The sequence below is a fragment of the Thermobia domestica genome, chromosome 2, assembly GCF_964235325.1.
Source record: "Thermobia domestica chromosome 2, izTheDome1.hap1.1, whole genome shotgun sequence".
NCBI lineage: Eukaryota > Metazoa > Arthropoda > Insecta > Zygentoma > Lepismatidae > Thermobia > Thermobia domestica.
In genome coordinates, this window is record NC_137455.1 from 367,270,988 (window position 1) to 367,291,177 (window position 20,190).

At 34.1% G+C, this 20,190-nt stretch overlaps 1 protein-coding gene across 1 annotated transcript; it reads right to left on the minus strand.

Moving 5' to 3' along the window:
* Positions 1-2,950: 2,950 nt before the first annotated feature.
* LOC145679608 (uncharacterized) lies at positions 2,951-3,895 on the minus strand. Its single transcript, XM_081750184.1, has one exon. It carries the CDS (start codon positions 3,893-3,895, stop codon positions 2,951-2,953), a length of 945 nt encoding a protein of 314 aa, XP_081606310.1.
* Positions 3,896-20,190: the final 16,295 nt, after the last annotated feature.

A 20,190-nucleotide genomic window follows, 5' to 3' on the forward strand; every position in this document is an offset into this window, starting at 1 on the left:
CAATTAGTTATTAGTATTTTTAATCTATGCATTTTTCCTTCTTCCCTAATTTCTTTTGGAGTATTATTATAAAGTTTCAGAGCCAAATAATATGTTTGATTTTGTGATATACCCTTATTTACTTTTATTGTTTCAAGATCTTTTTGAGTTACTTTTCTTGTTCCATACCCATGAGAAATTTTATTCCATTCATTTTCATGTATTTTTTTACATAGAGTAGGACTGCTTTTATATATAATTTTTCAACAGTTAAGACTGAAAATTCTCTATATAGGTTTTCTAGACTGTCTTCTTTGTTTTTATTTAAACATATTCTTATAATATTATTTTGCTGAACTTTTAAAGGTCTTATATGCGTCTCATAGGCAGATCCCCAACTTAAGATACCATACTCTAATATATTTTGTGTTAGTGCAGAATATACCATACGTAAAACTTTTAATTCTAAACACCCTCTTAATTGTACAAATTTATACAGCAATTTTCTCCATGTCTGGGCTACATGTTGAATATGAGATGTCCACTTTAAATGTTTATCAATTTTCACTCCTAAATAATTTTGTTCAGTTACTTTATTTATTGTATTACAGTTACAGTCTAAAGTATTAATACGGTTATGATATTTTAAGACAAAATTTTGTGGCTGTCCGGTTATTGTTGGTGAGAAAGCAATATAATTTGTTTTCGTTAAGTTTAGTACCAAGGAATTTTGTTCAAGCCATGGTTTTACTTTCTTTACTGTTATTTCCGCTTTTTTATAAGTTTCTTCCCACATTTTCCCTGTTATTGTTATAGTTGTGTAGTCTGCAAAAGATTGAATATAGCCATCAATGCCTATATTGTACAAATCATTTATATAAATTATAAATAAAGTTGGACCTAATACTGATCCTTGTGGCACTCCATAGCTAACCTGTGTTAAGTCACTCATAAAATTTCCAATTTTAACAGTTTGCAATCTATTACTTAAATAACAGGTAAACCACGAGAGTACTACACCTCTTACTTCATAATGTTCTAGCTTAGTTAACAATATATTATGAGATATTGTATCGAATGCTTTGGTTAAGTCCAAAAATATTGTTATTACTTTTTCATTATGATCCATTTAATTTGTTATTATTTCCGTTAGTTTATAAATTGCATCAGATGTACTTCTCTCTTTTCTGAAACCAAACTGATTTAATGCAAGTATGTTATTAGTTTCAAGAAAGGAAACTAATCTCTTTTTAATACATTTTTCTAATATTTTAGCACAATTACTAAGTAGCGATATTGGTCTATAGTTATTGAGATCCTTTCTTGACCCTTTTTATATACTGGTTTCACGAGTGCTAATTTAAATTGATTAGGGAAAATACCTGTTTCTAAACTCATATTATATATATGCAACAGTGGTTTAGTTATTTCTTCTTTTACTTTTTTCAATATTTTAGCAGTTATTTCATCTAGTCCTGGAGCCGATTTTGCTTTTAGTTGCTTTATATAAAATGAGATTTCTTGTTCAGTAATAGGCGTAAAAAACATACTATTTTTAGCTTTGTTTCCTAGATTTTCATTTATTTTGGTTAAATTTACATTTTTTACTAATCTTTCACCTATATTGCAAAAATATTTGTTGAATGTGTCAACTACTAGTTTAGGGTATTACTGAAAGTTAATGTTACCCGTAGCCGATTGTATTACTTTAATGTCCATGCTTTTGTTTTCTTTTTTGTCAATAATGTTTGATATTACATTCCATAATTTACCTGTATTGTTTTCACAATTAACAATCTGCTTTTTATAGTACTCATTTTTTACCATTTTTATCCGTTGAGTTACCTTATTTCTATATTTTTATAATGTTCTTTTATTTCTAGATTATCTTTATTTTTTATTACAAGTTTGCTTAATTTGTCTCTTTCTCGTATATGTAATATCAATTCATCAGTTATCCATGGCTTTAACTTACGATATTTTGGGATAGTTTTATCAATTACTATTTGTGAAGTTTTAATACACTTTTGTAATGTCGAAATGAAAGCTGAAGTAGCTAAGTTTACATCCAAACTTTGATACACATTCAACCAACTACACTTCTGTATTACATTTTTTAGTCTTTGGTAATTTATAATAGTTCGAGGTTTGTTTGTTATTGATTTATCGGCAATTTCCATATTTAAGTTAACACCAGTAATATAATGATCTGTAATTGCCGTATGCAATATTGCTGCAGTGACATTTTGATTATATTTTTGCCTTAAAAAGATATGATCTATACATGTTTTAGTTGTTTCAGTTACTCTTGTATAATTATTTATACATGAAATATACCCGTTTTTATAAAGTATGTTTAAGTAGTTGTCTACATTTTCGTCGTACCTATTACTTAATATATCAAAATTTATGTCTCCAATAACCAACCCATTTGTTTTGTCATTTTTAAGTTCGTTTTCAAAGGAGCGTAAGAATTCTTTTTCGTTACCACTTGGCGTTCTATATATATACATTAAATTATAGTTTTTTTGCCATATGAAATATTTAAACTTAGACCAGAAGCATCATTTAATTCTAATTCTGTAATATTCTCAATACTAATATTATTATTTATGAATACCATTACACCATATGCTTTATTTAGAGATCGTTTTGTGAAGAAACAATGATAGTTTTTTAAATTTATTTCATATTGATTATGCCATGTTTCGGAGGAACTAATACATGTAAATTAAATTCTAAATTTTGTAATAAAATTAAAAGCTCATCCCAATTTTTACGAACACTTCTAATATTAAGATTCAAGATGTTGATACCAATTTTATCTTTAAACACATTATTAAATAAAGTAACAGTTTCGCATACCTTAGTTTCGATATTTTGTTGAGTATTCATATCTTCAATTATATACCATGTTTCAAAAATTTATTTAACCCTTCCTACAATTCTTACTACCTGTTTTTGCTGAAAATTACGTCAATTTATCAACATCTTCTAGGCTACGTAATATAAAAACATCTTTATCTCCCTCCCTTTTACGCAACTTTATGCTACCTGTACTATCTACCCACAGGAAAGCATAATTCTTTTCGCTTTTAATTTTTCTGGCTTTTCCAAATACCTTTGTGCGGTTTAGAGTTAGACTTTGATTAACATAGATGGGTTCATTATGGTTATATCCTAAGTGGGTACAATTGAGATTCCTCTTTACTTTACGTTTCTGGAGGAAATTTTCTTTAACCTCTCTCCGAACAAACTTAACCATTGCTGTTCCTGATCTTTGGTGAGGAGCTTTCTTTACTCTATGGCATACATCTATCATTTCTCTTTCAATGTTTATGTCTAAAGCACGGCCCAACTGTTTTACAACTTCATATGTATCTTCGTTCGTTTTTTCTGGTACACCCTGTATTTCTAGCGTGTTTCGCCTTCCATACTGGTCGAGCTCATCTAATCTCATCTCAGTGTCTAGTAGCTGCTTTTTGAGGGCGATGTTTTCTTCCTTCAGCCGTTCAATAGTAACAAGGCACGCAGAAATGCTTTCTGTTTGTTTTTTGATGATGTCTGCATTTTCATCCAGTTTCTGATGCACCAGGTGAAGAGACCTTCCAAGTTCACGCTCAAGGTCGGTGTTGTTTTTTTTAATCACGGAGATATCATCTTTTAGTTCTTTTAACAGTTTATAAATGTCTTCGATAGATGGAAGCACTTCATTCTGTTCTGAATTGGTATTACGCCTAGCTTTTTTGCAACCTTTACAATTCCAAGGCAAATTTGATTGTTTCATATATTCCACGTCACTTTCTTTTAACTGCGAACATTTTAGGTGGGTCCAGTTTAGACACTCAGTGCAATGAATTTTGGAGGTAACGTCTTGTCTCAGAACAGGTTTGGAACACTCAATGCAGGAGCTCATGATGTTTGTTTATATCTTATGATCGTACTCCTATTCAGGTATTTGATGTTTACCTGTCAATCAATTTATGATTTTTGCAACAGATAGTAAAGTCAGCGATATTATTTAACAAAATGTATCTAGTTAAATGTAAGAGTACTTACCGAATTCGTTATTCTTGTATCACTTCAGTCACGTAAACAGTATCACTTAAATTTAAACTAAATATTAGGAGCACTTTATAATGTGTCTTTACACATCAATACCAGTGTTGCCAGTTCGTTCGTTCGGACCTAGCGTTACCTTGTTCCCCCACTTTTAAAATTTACTCAGAAAAGAATGTCAAAGCTTTGCACTAGTTTTGTACCGTTTTGTACCACCAATAAAAAGTTTTGTACCACGTCCATAAGCCAGTAATGGACGATTTAAAGTCTGGACATAGCGTTAACTTGTTCCCCCACCACAACGAATTCTAGCGAAAATAGTGGCAAAGTTTTGTACTAGTTTTGTACCGTTTTGTACCACCAACAAAAAGTTTTGTACCCTGTTCAATAGCCAGTAATGGACGATTTAAAGTCTGGACCTAGCGTTAACTTGTTATCCCAACATAACGAATTTATCCGAAAATAGTGGTAAAGTTTTGTACAAGTTTTGTACCGCTTTGTACCACCAATAAAATGTTGTGTACTGCGACCATTAGCAAGTAATGGACGATTTAAAATCTGGACCTAGCGTTAACTTGTTCCCCCACCATAACGAATTTACCCGAAAATAGTGGCAAAGTTTTGTACTAGTTTTATACCATTTTGTACCACAAATAAAAAGTTTTGTATCACGTCCATTAGCCAGTGATGGAGGATTTAAAGTGTGGACCTAGCGTTAACTTGTTCCCCCACCATAACGCATTTTCCCGTAAATAGTGGTGAAGTTTTTTACTAGTTTTGTACCGTTTTGTACCACCAATAAAAAGTTTTGTACCACGTCCATTAGCCAGTAATGGACGATTTAAAGTCTGGACATAGCGTTAACTTGCTCCCCCACTATAACGAATTTTCCCGAAAATAGTGGCAAAATTTTGTACTAGTTTTGTACCGTTTTGTACCACCAATTAAAAGTTTTGTACCACGTCCATTAGCCAGTAATGGACGATTTAAAGTCTGGGTTTAGCGATAACTTGTTCCCCCACCATAACGAATTTTCCCGAAAATAGTAGCAAAGCTTCGTACTAGTTTTGTACCGTTTTGTACCACAAATAAAAACTTTTGTACCACGTCCATTAGCCAGTAATGGACGATTTAAAGTCTCGACTTCGCGTTAACTTGTTATCCCAACGTAACGAATTTATCCGAAAATAGAGGCAAAGTTTTGTACTAGTTTCGTACCGTTTTGTACCACCAATAAAAAGTTTTGTACCACGTCCATTAGCCAGTAACGGACGATTTAAAGTCTGGGCCTAGCATTAACTTGTTTCCCCACCATTACGAATTTTAGCGAAAATAGTGGCAAAGTTTTGTACTAGTTTTGTACCGTTTTGTACCGCGTCCATTAGCCAGTAATGGACGATTTAAATTCTGGACCTAGCGTTAACTTGTTCCCCCACTATAACGAATTTTCCCGAAAATAGTGGCAAAGTTTTGTACTAGTTTTGTACCGGGTTGTACCACCAATAAAAAGTTTTGTACCGCGTCCATTAGCCAGTAATGGACGATTTAAAGTGTTGACCTAGCGTTAACTTGTTCCCCCACCATAACGAATTTTCCCGAAAATAGTTGCAAAGTTTTATACGAGTTTTGTATCGTTTTGTACCACCAATAAAAAGTTTTGTACCACGTCCATTAGCCAGTAATGCACGATTTAATATCTGGGCCCAGCGTTAACGTGTTCCCCCACTATAACGAATTTTCTCGAAGTTTTTTCTATATGGTACTATTAACAAAAATATTGTACGGCATCATTATACATTAATGGACGATTGAATGTCTGAGACCACTATTAGCTTCAGGTCGGTCAAGATGGAGTTCCACATCGCCAATTAAAAAAATAATTTATACCAGATTTTTGTACTAGTTTTGTACTGTTTTTTGCCAACAATAAAAAGTTTTGTACCAGTCCCAAAATGTCCCAAATTTTAGAATTTTGTGTGAAACTCGAACTTGACCTCTGAGTTCTACTCTCGCCGATTTGCATCAAGGTGGCTTCATTGCATAAAGAAAGCTTTGTACGATTTTATACCTACAATAAAGTGTTTTGTACCAGTCCCAAAATGTCCCAAATTCAAACTTCTAATTTGGGACACATAAACAAATCTCAGTCCCGTAAACACATATATCAATGATAATGGTCTCATTGATAAAGAAAGTTTTGTACTAGTTTTGTACCGTTTTGTACCACCAATATTAAGTTTTGTACCACGTCCATTAGCCAGTAATGGACGATTTAAAGTCTCGATCTAGCGTTAACTTGTTCCCCCACCATTACGAATTTTCCCGAAAATAGTGGCAAAGTTTTTACTAGTTTTGTACCGTTCTTTACCACCAATAAAATTTTGTACCGCGTCCATTACCCAGTAATGGACGATTTAAAGTGTGTGTCTAGCGTTAACTTGATCCCCCACCATTACGAATTTTCCCGAAAATAGTGGCAAAGTTTTGCACTAGTTTTGTACCGTTTTTTACCACCAAAAAAGTTTTGTACCGCGTCCATTAGCCAGTAATGGACGATTCAATGTCTGGGCCCAGTTTTGTACGGTTTTATACCTACAATAAAGTGTTTTGTACCAGTCCCAAAATGTCCCAAATTCAAACTTCTAATTTGGGACACATAAACGAATCTCAGTCCCATAAACACATATATCAATTATAACGGTCTCATTAGATAAAGTTTTGTACTGTTTTGTACCAACAATAAAAAGTTCTCTTCCTTTCCCCAAATTTCCTAAATTCCATCTTCTAATGCGGAACACTAAGGTCAAGCTGGAGTTCCACATAGCCCGATTTCTTTCAAAATCGTCTTATTAGATAAAGAAAGTTTTGTACTGTTTTGTACCAACAATAGGAAGTTTTGTATCTGTCCCAAAATTTCCCAAATTTCATCTTCTAACGTGAAACGCCAACATCCATCTCAGTTTTCTAAATAAAAATTTACGAATAAAAGTTGTACCAGAGTTTTGTACTGATTTCTACCAACAGTAAAAAGTTTTGTACCAGTCCCAAAATGTCCCAAATTTTAGATTTTAGTGTGGAACTCCAACTTGCCCTCTTAGTTCTACATTTGCTAATTTGCATTAAAGTGTCCTCATTACATAAAGAAAGTTCTGTACTGTTTTGTAACAACAATAAAAAGTTCTCTTCCTTTCCCCAAATATCCCAAATTCCATCTTCTAATGCGGAACACTAAGGTCAAGATAGAGACTATATACCATGATTTCTTTCGAAATAGTCTCATAAGATAAAGAAAACCTTAATTACGGACATTTTGGGACTGTTACAAAACTTTTTATTGTTGGTACAAAACAGTACAAAACTTTATCTAATGACATCACTTTAAAAAAAATCGCAAATGTGGAACTCAGAGGAGAAGTTGGAGTTCTACACTAAAATCTAAAATTTGGGACATTTTGAGACAGCTACAAATCTTTTATTGTTGGTACAAAACAGTACAAAACAAGTACAAAACTCTGGTAAACTTTTATTTGTAAATTCTTATTTAGAAACCTGTGCGTGGAGAAAAGGAGATACACACCGCAGAACTTATATTCCAGAACCCAATCGAATAGAAGTGGAAGCCGCTATAAAGAAATTAAAGAAACACAAATCTCCGGGTGTAGATGAAATTCCGGCTGAGTTAATTTTAGCTGGAGGCGAAAAATTGTGGAACAAGATACACAAACTCATTCTCCTTACCTGGAACAAGGAAGAATTGCCACAAGAGTGGAAAGAGTCAATCATTGTTCCAATTCACAAGAAAGGCGACAAAACTGACTGTAATAATTATTGAGGCATTTCTCTTCTGTCAACATCCTATAAAATCCTTTCAAATATTCTATTAGCAAGATTGACCCCATACGCAGATGAAATTATTGGAGATTATCAGTGCGGACTATCGACCAACTATTTACCATTCGCCAAATACTCGAAAAGAAGTGGGAATACAATACCCCGGTACATCAACTATTTATTGATTTTAGAAAGACTTACGACTCGGTTAGGAGAGAAACACTATACAACGTTCTTACAGAACTTGGAATACCGAGAAAGCTAATTAGATTAATTAAGGTATGTTTAAGTAAATCCCAAAGTAAAGTCCGGGTAGGAAAATTTTTGTCCACGAGCTTCCACGTCGAAAATGGCCTGAAACAAGGAGATGCGTTGTCGTCATTATTATTTAACTTTGTGCTGGAATACGCCATAAGGAAAATCAAAGATAGCAAACAGGGCCTAGAGTTGAACGGCATTCACCAGGTTATGACGTATATTGATGATATAAATTTAATAGGGGATGATAGAAGAACAGTAGAAATAAATGCAGAGATCTTATTAAACGCTTCCAGGGACTTGGGTTTAGAAGTAAATGCAGAGAAAACTAAATACATGGAAGTGCTTCGGGACCGTAATACGGCAAATTGTGGAGGCGTTAAAATATTAAATAATACTTTTGATAAAGTGGATACTTTCGAATATTTAGGATCAATATTAACAGACGAAAATCATATTCACGAAGAAATTAAATGTCGACTAAAAGCAGGGAATTCGTGTTACTATTCGGTTCAAAATCTCTTGTCGTCGCGAATTCTGTCGAGGAATTTGAAGCTTAAAATATATAAAACGATAATCATGCCTGTTGTTCTGTATGGTTGCGAAATATGGTCGCTTACTCTGAGGGAAGAACATAGACTGAAAGTATTTGAGAACAGGATCCTGAGAAGAATATTCGGACCCAAGAGGAACGAGAATGCAGAATGGCGGAAGCTTCATAACGAGGAACTACATAGTTTATACGGTTTACCCAACATTGTTAGGGTCGTCAAGTCTAGGAGGCTTAGGTGGGCAGGTCATGTAGCTAGAATAGAAGAAAGTAGAAACGCTTTCATAGTCTTGACCGGTAGACCCATAGGAAAACAACCATTAGGAAGACCTAGGCGCAGATGGTTGGATAATATTAAGATGGATCTCGCAGAGATATGAATACAAAGTAGAAACTGGATGCAATTAGCTAAGGATAGAAGTCAGTGGAGAGCTTTTGTGAACGCGGCACTGAACCTCCGGGTTCCATAGGCCATAGAGTTAGTTAGAGATGGATGTTGGCGTTTCACGTTAGAAGATGAAATTTGGGACATTTTGGGACAGATACAAAAGTTTCTATTGTTGGTACAAAACAGTAAAATACTTTCTTCATCTAATGAGACGATTTTGAAAGAAATCGGACTATGTGGAACTCCAACTTGACCTTAGTGTTCCGCATTAGGATGTGGAATTTGGGACATTTGGGGACAGGTACAAAACTTTTTATTGTTCGTAAAAACAGTACAAAACTTTCTTTAACTAATGAGACCATTATCATTGATATATGCGTTTATGGGACTTAGATAAATTTTTGTCCCAAATTAGAAGTTTTAATTTGGGACATTTTGGGACTGGTACAAAACTTTTTATTGTTGGTACAGAACAGTACAAAACTAGTACAAAACTCTGGTATAAATTATTTTTGTAAATGGCGATGCGGAAATGCATCTTGACCGACCTGAAGCTAATAGTGGTTCCAGACATTCAATCGTCCAATAACGATTAATGATGCAGTACAACATTTTTCTTAATACTGCTATATAGAAAAAAAAAACTTTGAATAAATTCGCTAAGGTAGGGGAACAAGTTATCGCTGGGTCCAGACATTAAATCGTCCATTACTGGGTAATGGATGTGGTACAAACCTTTTTATTGGTGGTACAAAACGGTACAAAACTAGTACAAAACTTTGCCACTATTTTCGGGAAAATTCGTTACGGTGGGGGTACAAGTTAACGCTATGTCCAGACTTTAAATCGTCCATTACTGGCTAATGGACGTGGTACAAAACTTTTTATTGGTGGTACAAAACGGTACAAAATTAATACAAAACTTTGCCACTATTTTCGGGAAAATTCGTTACGGTGGGGAAACAAGTTAACGCTAAGTCCAGACTTTAAATCGTCCATTACTGGCTAATGGACGTGGTACAAACCTTTTTATTGGTGGTACAAAACGGTACAAAACTAGTACAAAACTTTGCTACTATTTTCGGGAAAATTCGTTATGGTGGGGGAACAATTTAACGCTAGGCCCAGACTTTAAATCGTCCATTACTGGCTAATGGACGTGGTACAAAACTTTTTATTGGAGGTACAAAACGGTACAAAACTAGTACAAAACTTTGGCAATGTTTTCGGGAATATTCGTAATGGTGGAGGAACAAGTTAACGCTAGGCCCAGATTTTAAATCGGCCATTACTGGCTAATGGACGTGGTACAAATCTTTTTACTGGTGGTACAAAACGGTACAAAACTAGTACAAAACTTAGCCACTATTTTCGGGAAAATTCGTTATGGTGGGGGAACAAGTTAACGCTAGGTTCAGACTTTAAATCGTCCATTACTGGCTAATGGACGTGGTACAAAACTTTTTATTGGTGGTACAAAACGGTACAAGACTAGTACAAAACTTTGCCACTATTTTCGGGAAAATTCGTCATGGTGGGGGAACAAGCGTTAACTTGTTCCCCCACTTTGAATCGTCCATTACTGGTTAATGGACATGGTACAAAACTAGTACAAAACTTTGACATTCTTTTCTGAGTAAATTTTAAAAGTGGGGGAACAAGTTAAGGGAGCTTACCAATGGCATTTTACTTGCCAATGGCTTGCGTTTCTTAGTTACATATCTTCACATAATATTTAGGTAGTTTTTCATAGTTACTATTTTTTTATTATAAAATCTTAGAAAAGTTCGGCATTTGGTTTGGTTAGGTTTGTTTTCTTTTGGATAGGGTAGTTTCGGTTAGATTTGATTAGCTTAGGTTAGGTTTGGTTTGGTTAGGTTAGGTTAGTTTTTCCAGTCACTTATTCCAGTCAAAGTGGTCTTTTGCCAAAACGTTTTTTGTAGAAATGCATTTCAAATACCTTAAAGGACTATTTTCGATTTGAAAGATGTGGATGAAGTAGTACACATTTTAGTACAAACTATTATCTATTACAAAACAATAAATATTCTTTACTTACAGATACATACAAAATTACATATTTGAATTGTCCTCATCATCAAGGGGGTTTAGGGCCGCGATGGCTCAGTGGTAGAACGTTCACCTCTAGTGCATGGGGTCCTGGGTTCAAACCCTGCTCATGCCAAGTAAACTTTGTGGTGGACAAACACCTTGTTCATGTTTTTTTTTTTGAGTTGTCCCGTTTCCTCCCACTTTATTCATTCCACCATTTCATTCATTACTCATCATCACCGTCTCCTTTACCCTAGCCGGCATACCCGTGGGACGTAAAACTCAAAAATTTCATTTCATTTTTAAATTGGGTTTAGTTGTAGTTGGGAGGGCGCATTCCATGTATACCTTTTCTGCAGGCTCTAAACAAATTGCTCTTTTAGATTGGTAGCAAATGAACTTAGTGACTCGGCTTCAATTTCAATCATTGTTTTATATTAATCGTGTATAATGTATAATATTTACAACCATTAAATATTCTAAATATCTTGATCTATTAATATTTATTAATATTTTACGCAACCAGTTTCTTTCATATTTAATTAACCTTCTACTTAATGCATTGTATAGAGATATGCTTACTAGAGTCGGTTTTTGTTTCACTTGTGCGCTCCTTAGAGGTGCATATATACAAACCGGGAAAGTAAAAGATGCCACTAAAAACACAGAAAGTGCTCAAGTTCAAGAAGTACACAAAACAATACAGTTTGGAGTTCTTGTGTATTATCCATTGTTGGCAGAAAGTTTCCTTCTTCTCTTTTTTCTCTCCACATCAAAGGATTACACCGAAAAGTTTACAGAAATAAAAATTAGCTTTTCATTCTAACATTGTTATGTTCTCAATTATTTTACTTTGTAAATATTGGTTTTAAAAGTATTAATACAGTATGTTAAACTTGCAATTAAACAGAATTTCCAAGGATTGTGCTATTTATTTTAAATTATGCTTTATGCTTTAATTTCTAAAATTATGCTTTTAAAATTACTTTCTCCTGGACGCTTAAGCAACCACAACGATGTTCCAGGTACCAACCATATGTCTTAATTGCCATTATGCTTTTTATGCTTTTGGCTCTCTCTAGTAATTAACATACGTTAAATTTTATGTTAAGTTCTGAAATGACTTAAGACAATAACATTGGTCGGCAAAATGAAACATTTTTTTCGCTCCCACGAACGAAAATAGGTGATTCCTATAGGTTTCGAGCTCCTGAGTTCGAATCCGTTTTTCTCCAGGACGTACCTATTTTCAGGGTGGAGGGGGGTGTTTCAATATCCGCCCAAAGATGCTATTCTCCACCCATAATAATTCGCTCGTTATATTTTAAATATCAATATAAGTTATGCAGATAAAATTGCATAAAAAAGTTAAACACTTACGTGTTACTTGGTTTTCCTACTCTCTCTTGTAATTACTACAGGGTGTCTAGCGTTTCACTTTCCAACAAAAGTCTGCCAATATATTCACATTCCATTTACCATTGTAGCGCCTCTACATGTTAGTTATTTGCTGGAGAGACCTTCACCGTGTGCGTCAGAGACCTCTCCCAAGCTGTACATTTCAGGGAAGAAGTCCAGGGGGCAATACAGGAAGTGTAACTTTAGGGACATATTACATCCCATGTTACGAAATGAAGTAATTAACCTGCCCACAATGTCTTTGTAATCAGGTCACTTATGATTTCCTAGAAAGTTATTGCACACTTCTCGAAAGGCCTCCCAAGCCTCACTTTCCACTTCATTAAGCTTAGAAGAAAATGTAGTATCTTTAAAAACGTCTCTGATTTGATGACCCGTAAAAAAACCTTCTTTCACCTTGGCCGAGTTATTCATTAATAATTCCCAAACTACAATTTCACTAACGTTAGAGCTTTTTGGAGTATAAACGCTGTACTAACCTTTGACGATTATTCCACCTTTGTGAGACAATTATTGTAAACTTCGATAAATTTAAATTTAGCCCGGAATGTGTTAAATTTAGCCCGGAATAACTCCTAAACTATGACAGCAATCAGTGTTTAATAAGGCTCTATTAATGCACTACCCACTGGTGTTAGTCCCACTTTTGTGGCACAATTACTAAAAAAATGTGTAAAAGTTTAAAAATCTAAAGTTAGCCCCGAACGAGTTATTTATTAATAACTACTAAAGTATGATAGTGCTATCGTTACTGTTTAGTGCACTAATGTGAAATTACTTAGCACTAACCATGTAAATAGTTTTACTAGCACTTGAGAATCGTGCGGGGCTAAATTTAGACACAGCATTTTTCCCACATATTTAAAATTTCCCACATATTTAAAAGCACTAATAACCACATATAGTGTAATGGTTATAGTATAGTGTAGTGTTAGTACCTCTTATTGCAGAACTCCAAACATTAGTGCATCAACAGTATGGACGGTAGAAAATAACACTTATGGGGAGTTAACTATACGCTAGCCAATAAAAGCATTCACGATGAGAAGCATTAATGTTCGGTCTTGGGGCACTAGCAAGCAATAACGAAACACTAACGATGCCACTAGAAGAGACAACTACTGCATTTGAATTTCGTGAGAATTTGACCTAATGAAAAAATCCCCATGTTTTTCTTATGGGAGTTTCGTGACTTATAATTGCCTATATCTACACTAATAGTGAAGCACTAACGAAACTATTAGTATTCTCCATAAGCATTAACAATGCAATAACGAATGGCACTAATATTTTCGTTAGTGCTCAAGCTGGGGGGCCAAGTTCACGCTGGCTCACAGGGTTTTTTACTTGAAGTTCCTACACTAATGAAGCACTAACGTTAGGGTTGGTGCACTAAGAAGCACTAACAATTGCACTACAAGAAGACATTCGTGCTTTTGAATTTGGCGGTAATTTAACGCAATGAAAAATTCACCATGCATTTCTCCATGCATTCACCATGGGAGTTTCGTGACTTACAATTGGCTATATCTACACTAATAGTGAAGCACTAACGAAACTATTTATATTTTCTGGAAGCACTATCGATATACTAACGAATGGCACTAATCTTTTCGTTAGTGCTCAAAGTGGGGGGCAAGTTCACGCTAGGCCCAAAGGGTTTTTCACTTGTAATTTCTACACTAATGAAGCACTAACGTTAGGGTTGGTGCACTAAGAAGTACTAACGATGCACTAACGATTGCACTAAAACAGATCATTAGTGCTTTTGAATTTGGCAGTAATTTAACGCAATGAAAAATTACCCATGCATTTCTTCTGGGTGTTTCGTGACTTACAATTGGCTATATCTACACTAAAATGAAGCACTAACAAAACTATTAGTATTTTCTACAAGCACTAACGATGCACTATCGAATGGTAATAATCTTTTCGTTAGTGCTCAAACTGGGGGGCCAAGTTCACGTTAGGCTCAAAGGTTTTTTTACTTATAGTTCCTACACTAATGAAGCACTAACGTTAGGATTGGTGGGCTAAAAAGCACTAACGATGCACTAAGGATTGCACTAAAACAGATCATTAGTGCTTTTGAATTTGGCAGTAATTTGACGCAATGAAAAATTCCCCATGCATTTCTTATGGGAGTTTCGTGACATATAATTGCCTATATCTACACTAATAGTCAAGCACTAACGAAACTTTAAGTATTTTCTAGAAGCACTAACGAACGGTACTATTCCTTTCCTTAGTGCTTGAAATGGGGGGCTGCGTGAACTTGGCCCCCCCAAAGGTTTTTTGTTTGTAGCTCCTACATTAATTAAGCATTAACGTTAGGGGTTGGTGCACTAAGAAACACTAACGATGCACTAACGATTGACACTAATTTTATCGTTAGTGCTCAAACTGGGGGGGGGGCAAGTTCACGGACCTGAGTTACAACTTTGTTTCTGAGCCCAAAAGCGATCCTGGTCGCCGATTTTACATCCGAGGTACAGATGGTAGGCTGTCTTCAGGAACGTTGACAATGGCCTAGCACCCCGCCAAATGGAAAGAGCACTTCGCCAAAAAAAAAAAAAAAAACTTACGTGCTGGAACTTTCTCGATGATATATTCGTAATCAGCTTCTTGATATCTATCCGGTACGCCCTTTTACCCCCGTAAAAATTCAGAATTATGCACTCCAAACACGGGAAACATATTAAATACGAAAAATACGAGTTTTCTGTCAATTATGGAAACAGCACCTCCCCAAAAATAACCTTACGTGCTGGAACTTCCTCGATGAGGTATTCGTAATCAGCGTCTCGAAATCTATCTGGTACACCCTTTCACCCTCGTGGGAGGATTTTCATGCCGACCAGTGTAATAGGACAAAGTATTTTCCCTAAATGGACTTATTGCCATTAGATAGTTCTCATGCAATTATACCTTTCTTTTCTACTACAGTCACTTGTGTTCACAACCACTACTAACTATGAAATATAGTTATTTCGCTTTAATGTGTACGATATAACAGTGAAGACGTATTTTTATACGCGTATCACAATTGTAAATCGTTCTACACGATTCCAAGATGTTACAATTAATTAGATATGGGTAGAAAAAGTAATCAAGTGGTATTTGGTAGATAGCCAGAATTATTAATCAACTAAAAATTGCCTCCATCTGGAATAAATTTGTAGATTAAAAATGAGAGATGAGTTTCTTCTTTCCTATGGTCAAATTAAAAATAAACTAAACCGTGCATATTCCGATAATCGTTGACCATTCCTTTTTTAAAACTTATATTTTGTATAGTGTATTATAGAACGTTTTCTTAAGGACTAGCACTTTTTCTAAATAACTACAAATGATACAATTTAATTTTTGATCAATTTGTTTAATATTTATTTTGGTGCACTAGAATACAACAATACTTTTTTCTGAAACGGAGAAGCACAAATTTAACACTTGTATAAATATGAACAATGTTATTTGGAGAGGGAAAAAGAGCATTGGCCCTTTAGTCTTGAGAAGTGTGCTTCTTAGCCTTCTAACCTATGCAATGCTTAAGTATCACAAATCTTACTGAACAAGCAGAAACAGTAAGATACATCAAAGAGCAGGTTTATGCAATCGATTCAGCATCCCAATAATAGGTTCCAACTGGTGTATTAACCCTCTTTTGACCCGAAGTGGCTGAAATCAACTATTTCCGGTTTCACCGTTTATCGTCATAAAACAGAAACGATAATAGATAAAGAGAAACGGTTTTACGGAATCGATTCCGCGTCTCAAGGGAACTGAGCGTTACTACACACAATATTCTATTAAAACCGGAAGTGGATTAAAATGTACTACTATTTCCGAATTTAATTCTGATTCCAATTAGCAAAAACAGTAAAATATATCGAGAATACATTTTTTGGAACAATTTGAGTGTCTCAAGAATAGGTTCTACCTCCGTTCATCCTCTATTCAAATCTGAAATTGGAGAAATCAACAATGTTCTGTTTCAGTATGATGCACATGGAATAAAAAACGTAAATATATTGAGAAACGTTTTTTTTTTTTTTTTTTTTTTTTTGCAATCGATTCAGCATCCTAAGAGCAGGTTCCAGCTCCCTCGGTAAGCTTCTATTCAAGTTAGATATAGTAGAAATTAATATTTTTTGGTTTCAATGTTGATCCATGTTGAAACTGTAATTGACAGAGACAAGAGATATCTGAAATCGATTCAGCGTCCAAAAGAACACGCCATAACCGCTAACAACACTCTATGGATGCCAGGAGTGGCATCAATGGATTTAATATTTATTTCCATAGAGATTTTGGAAACGGCAAGAGATTTTGAAGAACGCTTTTGACAACGATCCAGCGTCCCGAGAAGTTTTATCTGTACTTCGTCTATCTGGTTCTAACCGGAAATTATGGAAATTAATTTTTTTTTCGGTTATAAAACTTATTGCATAATGGATGAAACGAAAACAGACAGTGAAAACAAGTGTTTTGATAGTATTCAGTACTTGCAAGAATGTATTTCATCTCTGATTTTATTCGTTTATTGCAAAAAAGAAGTGACAGTAATGAATATTAGAAACCAATTGACAACCTTAGTTAATATTACATTCAGTGTAAAGCGATTTAAACTACTACAAAACCTTCTTAATATTTCACTGGGAAAAAAAGAATTCATAACTGACTTTCAACAATATTTCCTATCCGGTTCTCGAACTACTACCATAAATTATATTTTGATGGTAGGAGCAACTCTGAAGCTAAGCCGACTGGGCCGAATTTAGTCAGTTCACCCTTGCATATGGTTATTCATTTGATTAGTCTGATTTTATACCTTACATAAACCTTTTTCTTAAATATTAGTTAAATTCCATTTTATTATTTCATATCCTACACAAAAGAAATTTCTATCGTTGTAGAGACGAAAGCCGTTAATGTCTTAAAAGAGGCAAGTTCCACCAAATTTATGTTCATTATAAGTTATTTTTATATTCTTGATTGAACTCAGTTGGGATTCTCCGATAAAGATAATACAGTTTCACTGTGCTGCCATCTTCTCAGTAAAAGAGACCCATGCATCAGTAAGTAGTTTATACTAAACTCGCTAGATGTCACTAAAGTAGAAAGACAATTGAAGTTTGTATCATAGCGCTTACGGAGATCGATGTTGCTCTTTGTTTTATGGCCATGCAGTCGAAGATTTTCTTCTCTTATGGACTTATATTGACAGGTGTAGATAATAGAGAACTTGAATATAATATATATTAGCTTTATAAAAAGTGATTTATATGATGTATTACTTAATGTTTGGTCCCAAATACTAGACCTGAACCTTGCTTTTGATATAATATCGAATCTCCGTGTTGTAGATAGAAAAAGCTCATTTAAATGCAGTAATTAATATTGTTCTTAGATGGCAAATTACTCATGTATCGTAATATTTTTCACAAACTTAATAAACATCAGGTTTAAACATCAGACTTAATTAAAATCAGGTTTAAAATTTTATTTAAACCTTTTACTGGTATCAGAAAATATGGATACATAATATCATTACCTGCCAAACGAACTGAATTTAAGTTTCTCTCAACACATGGCTTAGCTTTGATAAATATATTACCAACAGCATCTTTAATAACTGCGATTTTGTATTTCTTGAGTAGATTTTTAAGATAAGTTTACTTTATACACATTTCTGATGTTGAACAACACAGGTTGTACCCAATACTAGTAGGACAATAATTAATGTTCCCTAAAGAAACATAACGACAAAGTTTTATGGGTTTCGTCTTTACAAGCGGTAGATGTACTCCAAATTCCTTCTAATTATGACTGCAGCAGATTGCATTACACGGCACATTTTCATTCCTTTGAGTGTTCGAGAGTAATTTTAGCTTAAAAAATACAATACCTAGACCTAAATATCGGACATTCGGTAGAAGCTCGCATGTGTTTTCTAGGATTTTTTCTAACTTTAAATAGAAATAAAATATGATGAAAGCAAACATTTTCAATAAATAATAACTTATAAGGGCCTGGTTCATATTTTAGGTTAATCTTCTAAATAACTCAACGCGTTTTATCACTTTCTTAATTGACTTTTAATATTTGACTATGATAAGTATATATAATTAACTTTTCTGCACATATAACAAAATATATATAGACCTACGTACACACTTATCTACTCGTTAAGATGTCTACGTATATGTACCATTATTTTTTATCGTTGCTATAGTAACAACAACTCATATTTTAGCTACCGATTACAAAATCTCGAAATCTCTACATGTCTTTCTTTTTCGTTGTACATTATATTGCTCATATAATTCGCCTCTGATCCCTTTCTGCAAATAGGCACAGATTGCCAATGATACATACAACGTTATCGTTGTAGATGTCGCCTCGAACGGGACTTCCATAATAGTTTTACTATGAAGGAAAGAACCCTGGGTTAGATATCATGAAACATTTATCTTTTGAATAGCCCTCATATATTATCAACTTTAATACACATACATAATTAACTTTTGTATTTATATATAATATACTATAACATAACATAATTTTATACTTTTGTTAATATATCTCAGTATCAATAATGACGAATTACAATTATCATAAATAAGGCTATTCAAGAATTAATCCTAACTAATAGTTTCCTTCTAGGGTACAAATTCAATTATTCCTTCATATGCAAACAACACTCTTTACAAACAAAGATCTTCATAATATTAAATATTGATAGGATCAGTCAACAAAGTTGGAATATATAAAGGCATTGATGGTCATCATTTAATACATTAATAAGTTTTGAAAAATCAAGAGATTCGATATTCGTTATTCTTATTCTTTCCATATAATAAGGTGCATATATTTAATATATCTGTCATTACTTTCATAAGTTTAAATTAAAATTACGATATTTTATTTTTAAAGATTCATAATATTCATATGAAATCCGAATGAAATAAAACACGGAAACAATAGTAGCTTCTTACAAGAAAGCTCTTAAATAATTTCTTATCATGAAACACAAATCAACATTTTCTCAGTTAATGCTATGAAAGGAAATTGCAACACAACTATAAGGAATAAATTCAATAATATTCTCAGTTAACCGCCAATAATTAACTTGCTTTTCAACGTACATTTTAATAATAGATTGAATGAAGAACACATTAACCATAGACGTAAGCAAAGGTTATTTTAATACAAATCGATCGGACGCCTTTCTGACAGTTCAAGTTACTTGACCAATGCATTTGTTTGAGTCGCATTGAGAGTCACAAACATGAATACAATATGTCACGTTAGTTGTATCTATAGTTCTTTGCTTCTTATTTTGAGGACTTTCGTCATCTCCGGTATTTCTACGTAATCTCCGTTGAACGAGATTAGACCTTGTATTTACATGTTTCCCAGGCAAACGTAACCGTACTTCACTAGAGTTAAGTCGAGTCACACCATCACAATCACATTTACCGTCACTACTAATGTTAGCTTCGGTTATGTTACCGGTATCACATTCATTATCATCGATAACACTAGGTTTAATTCTCCTTCGTTTCCCTGAAGGTGAAATATCATGTCTTCTAATAGATCGGTATTCGTCCTTTACGTGACATCCACGGTGGTCTTTCCTACCACGGTTTCC

What these genes read in the sequence shown, in the direction of transcription:
- LOC145679608 (XM_081750184.1), bottom strand. Translation starts at nt 3,895, where the DNA reads ATGAGCTCCTGCATTGAGTGTTCCAAACCTGTTCTGAGACAAGACGTT.